Consider the following 6,231-nt stretch of genomic DNA (forward strand, 5'->3'; position numbering starts at 1 on the left):
CATTTCATGTAAATTTTTGCTTGCTTTTTCTTCTATTTCTTTAAGGGATTTTTCTTGTTTTCTCTTTGAAGGCCTCTATCATCTTGCTGAGATAATTTTTGAGGTGCATCTCTTCTTCATGCACTATGTTGTGTTTTTCAGGTCTTGCTGGAGTGGAGTCCCTAGATTCTGGTGGTGTCATATTGGTCTTTCTGTTGTTGAGCGAGTTCTTATTCTGTCTTCTTCCCATATCTTTTTCCGGTGAGTGCAGGTAGGATCTCTCTATCTCCTCTTGTTACACTGTAGTGTGTGTGGGCCAGGAATTCAATGTTCGAAGCTCTGGATGTAATTGCCTCTCCTCGTAGTCTCCTCACTCTCCTGGCAGATAGGTCCACCGAAATGGAAGGAAGAGTGGCCTGTACCCAGATTCAGGGAGCTCCTCCCTGCCTGGGCGTGTCTGTTTCAAGCAGGGACCAGCCTGGTCTGTGATGAGTCAGCGGCGGAAAGGGCTGAAAGAAGACTTTAGCAAAGACAGAACATTATTGTTGAAAATCCAAAATGGAATTGAAAGTTAGAAACTCAGGATGTTTAACCAAAACCTCAGCTGAAAGTCTCACTCATAGATATGAAAGACAGAATTATTTCATGTCTTAAAAGAGGTTAGAAGAATTAAGGCACTCAACCAAAGAAAATGTTAATATATGTAAAGCATATGTTTTAATAAACATATAGAACATATAGGACACAAATCTATCAATACAAGAAAATAAATCTAGCTCAAAAGAACATACAATACTTAAAATTTTTAATAGAATACTATTTAGATCACTTCCCTTAACTGCTCCCGTTTATCTCCAAATTTCTACCAACCCAAATCAAGTTCTTCTGCCTATCTATATCTATTTCTGTCTGTTTATCATTTGTCTTACTCCTTCTCATGAAACACCCCCCCCAAAATAAAAGATCAGTAATACAAAACTGCCAAATGAAATGAAAAATTTCATCAAAGAAAAAAATGATCCAGGGAGTGCATTTTGTTTTGGTGAAATATTGCCGGACAACAGCATGCCATGGAGTGTGGTTGCTATATTACAACAGTGATAACTGTTGGCAAAAATACATTCCCAGCATTATCATTATCTAATAACTTCTTAGTTAGTAATGGGACTGCTTGTCCACTTCAGTCCCTCAGTGCTGGGCCCCTGTATGCTTTAAACCTACACACACCTTGTGTGAGCTGTCGCAGCAGGGTGACTTCAAATGTTCATCAGCTTTTTTGCATCTGGAAGATATCATTTCCTTGGAATCACACATCACGTGTGTCTTTTGCAATCTTTCTGTGTCTTCTTCTGCATAGATACCTGAGCCTTGAATGGAAGGGTCTGGTGATTGCAGACCATTTTTGATAAATGCTTCAAAGACTCTCTTTGACTGTATATTACACAATTCTAAGTCTCTGTACTGACTCCTATATACTTCAATAATAGGTTTTTCTCATGAGGTTTAATCAAGAAACTTATCATTGGGAATAACTGTATGCCATTAGGGGTCATTTAATTATAGTGTTATTTTATCAGGATAATAATGTTAAATTTTTTATTAGACATGTGTCCTGCATAGTGTCATTTATTTTGCCACTTTAGCGTGTCAGGTATGGTTTCCATCTCATATACTGACCCTTTATTTCAATCAGAGTAGTTGGTAATTCCCATAACATTTGTGCCACTATTGCACCAGTATACCTTGTACACCTTTCCCCTTTGTAGGTTCCAGAATTTGTATCTGGGAGGTATTGGTGACTATCTTCTCCTCAGGTAGTGTTCAAAGTATCATTTTCCATCATGAATTCAAGGTAGTGGTAATGCTTCTTGTTAGGAACCAGCTTAACAACATTGGAAAATGTCATAAGCAATAGAACCTTTCAGGTTTGGGATAGCATTCAGTTACTTTGGCACTATTCTGTGATGTTTGCTGATTCCCTGCGGGATCAGTGGAGAGCACTGTAAGGGCAGAGAATGTATCTTCTGGAGCATGAAGTCTGCCATGGTTATTTACTCTTATCTGCATAAGTTGTTCCCAATAAAACACCTATTTATTTTTTCTCTTGGGTCTGGAGAACTCACTTAAACCCCACCTTCATTTGGCACCCAACCTCTTGATAGGGAAAAACAATAAGTCATCCACCAAGTAAATCTCACAAGTTATAAGAAAACCTCACAAAGGTCTGGGAAATGTTTTGTTCTTGTCTTTACAGGAAAACAAAAAATACCCATATTCAAAAAGCCAAAAGACATCAGATATGTAAATGCCTAAAAAAGAAAGGATAGGTATTCAAAACGAATCATCAAACAAAGATAATCTGACTTATGGTACCACTATCTATACAGGATAAAATCTCTCTACCAGAACCCCTGCATCTCCCTATTTTCAAGTAGTCCCAATTCATGTAAAAATCAAAGCTGGCTTTGAAATTGCATTTGACTCTTCCTCTCTAATCTAAGCATGTTGTCAAAATAAAATTTCAGAGTTTCTGTCTGATATTAAAAGAGGCATCTGATATGAGACAGAAAAATCTGGGAACTATTATTGTTAAAACTCTTGTCATCTTTCAAAAATCCTAATTTCCCTCATACTTATTTTCATCCTTAAAGTTACCTTTCCCAGTATACATACCTATAAAATTTAAACTTTCTGTGTTGACATTAATGTTTAAGTCTTCCACAATGGACAATAAAATTTCCTAACAACAATCTTTAAAGTCTCTGGAAAGATGGGGTCCCACTACATCAATTCTTCTTGATTCAACTTGATGTCTTTAAACTAGTAAACACCACTCAAGGATTGGTTCAAGACTAACACTACTCTAGACAATTTCAGATTAGCTAGCTGAGATGGTAAACCTTACAACACTCTGGCCAGAGCTTCAGATAAAACTTCAGACAAACATTTCCTGTCACTCAGACAGCTAGTCCTCTTGAGACTTAACCATTGCTTTAGGGTTTTTCCTACAGGATCCCATATAATCACTATCCAGCCATGACAACAAAAAGTAATTCTAAAAATACAATGCCCACTTTCCTTACAGTTGGCTTAGATGGTATTCTAGTTTTTTTCCTGAAAAATACTACCTATTTAGGGATGGATTTAAAGTATGTAGTTTCAGGAATGGAAGATGATGGTCAGAATCGGGAATCTCTTTTAGAAAAGTTTTAAGGATATGGATGGTTTAGGATATAGGTAGTTTAACATATCTTCTTGTGAACTATTTTAGCCACTATTATCTATAGACAACTTACATTATTATATTCTTGTATGTTGAAACTTATGTAAAATTAACTTTGTATTCCTGTCTTGGATAACTTATATATTATATTTTGTTATGCTGTGTAGGATCTTCTTTCTGTTTACAATGTTTTGCACACAAATATAAAACTATATTTATTATGCTTCTATAAAATGCTTATGATTTTATATATTATTACAATTTAGGATATTTTATCATGTTGCACTATGCAGTTATACTTCTGGTCAAGACATTTCTGTTCTACCTCTGTTTTAGAGATTTGCATATGTATGTATATAGTTACAAATTTGAGGTCATTGTTGTAGGGAGAAACCCTGATTATGAGGTACTGCCCACTTGAGCATGGTCAGAATGATGTAACAAGGGTTTAAGAAGTACATGGGCCTCTTTTTTCTCTCCCACCTGGCTGAGCAGACATCTGCGGGTCACTCAAGCTCTGGTGTGAACCTGGTCACTGGCCCTTGTATGAGTACTACCCCTTTAATAAACTACCTGCAGTCAATCTAGTTCTGACTCCATGGTATTCTAGTTTACATTGTCCTTGCTACATGACTATTTTAAGTTTGCTTAAATTATTTTGGGAAGCTTCAGTCATTGAGCAATTATGTTTCTGAGAATTACAGATTAAGTTACCCATGCTTCTTATACCTTATGATGTTAGTCAGGTTCTATATGTGATCAGAGATATACCCAACATAGATATTTGATCTTCAAACATTTCAAAGGCCTACAAAATATGACTTTTAAATGTTTTAATAATTTAGAACTCTGTTAACATGAGACACAATTGCTCCTGACAACACAGAGCTATTCCAGAGTGTATTATGGTCACTGATGACAATCCATTTGGAGTTTGTTCTCTCCTCAGCTATTCACCTCTTGGACAAAGAACTGCCTCCACCTCGGCCACTAACATTGGACATGCTCTCCTAACAGGGTTAGCAAAAAATAAACATAAAGAGACTGCAAAACCTTGCCAAGTCATGGTAAAACAGTCTTTCTACTTCCCTGCTTCTGAGATGATCTGTCTGTTATTCTAGGCCTTAGCCAAAGTTGGTTGCCCTGATGTTGCTGTGAGACCTTGGGAGACCGTCCAGGTAGCCTGCTGTTTCTGTCTTCACTTGCACCTTTAGGGAGTCACATGCTTGCAGTCCCTGCCTACCTTAGTAATGTTATAGTTTCCTTCTCAATTCTTTGATGCGGTTAAAGACTAGACAGTCACAGCTATCCTCTCTTATCTTAGATATAAAATACTAGGTACAAGACTTAGACTTTCCAGATTAGGACTGCTATTGGAGTAATCTCTGTTATATGCCTTTACCCTGAAAGTAGACATATAGTATATTTCTATTGCTCAGTGATGCTCATGCTGGTTGTGGGTCTTAATTTTTGTATGTTTCTAACTTTCCTTTACCTAAAATATACTTGACATTTGTTATCATTATATATAGTTTTTACATCAAGCATAATACTTTCCTCTTTACACTAAAAGGGGAATTATAGTGGCATCTCGCCATGCCAGTGAACTTGTAGTAGTAGCCACACACTTTTGGGCATGGTTTCATGTGCGAATGTGCCCCTTTTAAGGAGAGGTGTGGTGATCATGCTCTCATTTGGGTTGCAGAAAGCATCGGAAGTGCAGAGACTGCCTCTTAAGCAGGAAGGCCACAGCAGGTATTCACTCTTATCTGTGTAAGTCTTCCCCCAATAAAACAATTTATCTTTTATCTTGGGTCTGGAGAACTCGTTTTGTAAACCCTGCCTTCACCACTGCTCCAATTTGTTAGAGAATATTCTCATCTCACCTATATACACACCACATTTTACTTTTACATGATCACCATTATTACAGAGCAATGATCACCATTATTACAGAGCAGTGCACTATATACAATCCCTGTCTTTTTCCCCCTTTTCTCCAGGAGTTAAGGAGGAAGTGCTAGACCTATTGGCTATCCCCCAAGGAAAAGCAGTAAACAGTAAATGAATATGATAGCTAAGAACTTCAGATGTTCCTACTCAATACTATATGCCAGTCTAGATGGCAAGAGTGCACACACAGTTCCTGTCCTGCTTCCTCATTTATCTAGCTCACTGTGCTCACACAGTACCATAATCTGCACCACAGTAATAAATAGCTTCATCTTCAGGCTGGATGTTGGAGATGCTTAAGTAGCGATGAGCCCCGGAGCTTGAGCCAGAGAAGCGATCAGGGATCCCATCCACCTTGCCATAACTTCCATCACTATTAAGATACATCACATACTTAGGAGCCTTGTCTGATTGTTGCTGGTACCAATCAATGTTGTAGGTGCTGTGCTCACTACTCAAGGTGCAGGTGAGTTTGACTGAAGCTCCCAGGGAGGCAGAGGCAGAGGGTGACTGAGTCAGCACAGGTTGGGAGAAAGACCCTGAAAAGAGAAAAACACATTATGTCCCAGAGTGAAAGGAGAGGGGAGAATGTATCTGACTGTCAGATGGTTTCCCTAAACTGGCATCAGGGTGCAGATGACCCCTGACCTGGACAAAGTAGGAGGAATAAGAGGAGAGGAGTCCAGGCCATGGTGCACAAACCACTGAGCTCTGTTGAGACAGACATGGTGTAGGTCTCTCTTGTTCTTCAACAATTATCAGAGAACTGAGAGGGCCCTTCATGCAAATTTGTCTTGACCAACTAAATGCCTTCTTAGGTGAGTGTGCCCTCAAATGTCTGGGTATTATTTCCTATCTGAGAATACCCAAGGGCCTCAGTACCCCCCAGCTGCTGGTCCTGTTGAATCCTGAACATTCATAAAGAGATAGATATTTGTGTTCTCAGATCAGTGTGCAGATTCTTCAGAGGAACCTCTAAACCCCCACTGAGCCAAATCAGGTCTATTGTGTCTGTGTCTACATGACTTATCACAGGCTGTGATCATCAAACACTTTCTGATCAAGGTCATAAGAAT

The 6,231-nt window shown here is 38.5% G+C and overlaps 1 protein-coding gene across 1 annotated transcript; it reads right to left on the reverse strand.

Annotated features, from left to right (window-relative positions):
• Nucleotides 1–5,383: 5,383 nt before the first annotated feature.
• LOC100772107 (immunoglobulin lambda variable 4-69) lies at nucleotides 5,384–5,846 on the reverse strand. Its single transcript, XM_035444137.1, has 2 exons — nucleotides 5,804–5,846; nucleotides 5,384–5,694 (listed from the first exon to the last, which is right to left on the reverse strand). Exons 1-2 carry the CDS (start codon nucleotides 5,844–5,846, stop codon nucleotides 5,384–5,386), a joined length of 354 nt encoding a protein of 117 aa, XP_035300028.1.
• Nucleotides 5,847–6,231: the final 385 nt, after the last annotated feature.

Source organism: Cricetulus griseus, chromosome 4 (assembly GCF_003668045.3).
Source record: "Cricetulus griseus strain 17A/GY chromosome 4, alternate assembly CriGri-PICRH-1.0, whole genome shotgun sequence".
NCBI lineage: Eukaryota > Metazoa > Chordata > Mammalia > Rodentia > Cricetidae > Cricetulus > Cricetulus griseus.

Excerpts from the sequence above, each read along its gene's own strand:
- LOC100772107 (XM_035444137.1), bottom strand. The coding sequence starts at position 5,846 with ATGGCCTGGACTCCTCTCCTCTTATTCCTCCTACTTTGTCCAG. Across the intron at positions 5,695-5,803 it reads ATTCCTCCTACTTTGTCCAG|GGTCTTTCTCCCAACCTGTG; the intron begins GTCAGGGGTCAT and ends TTCTCTTTTCAG.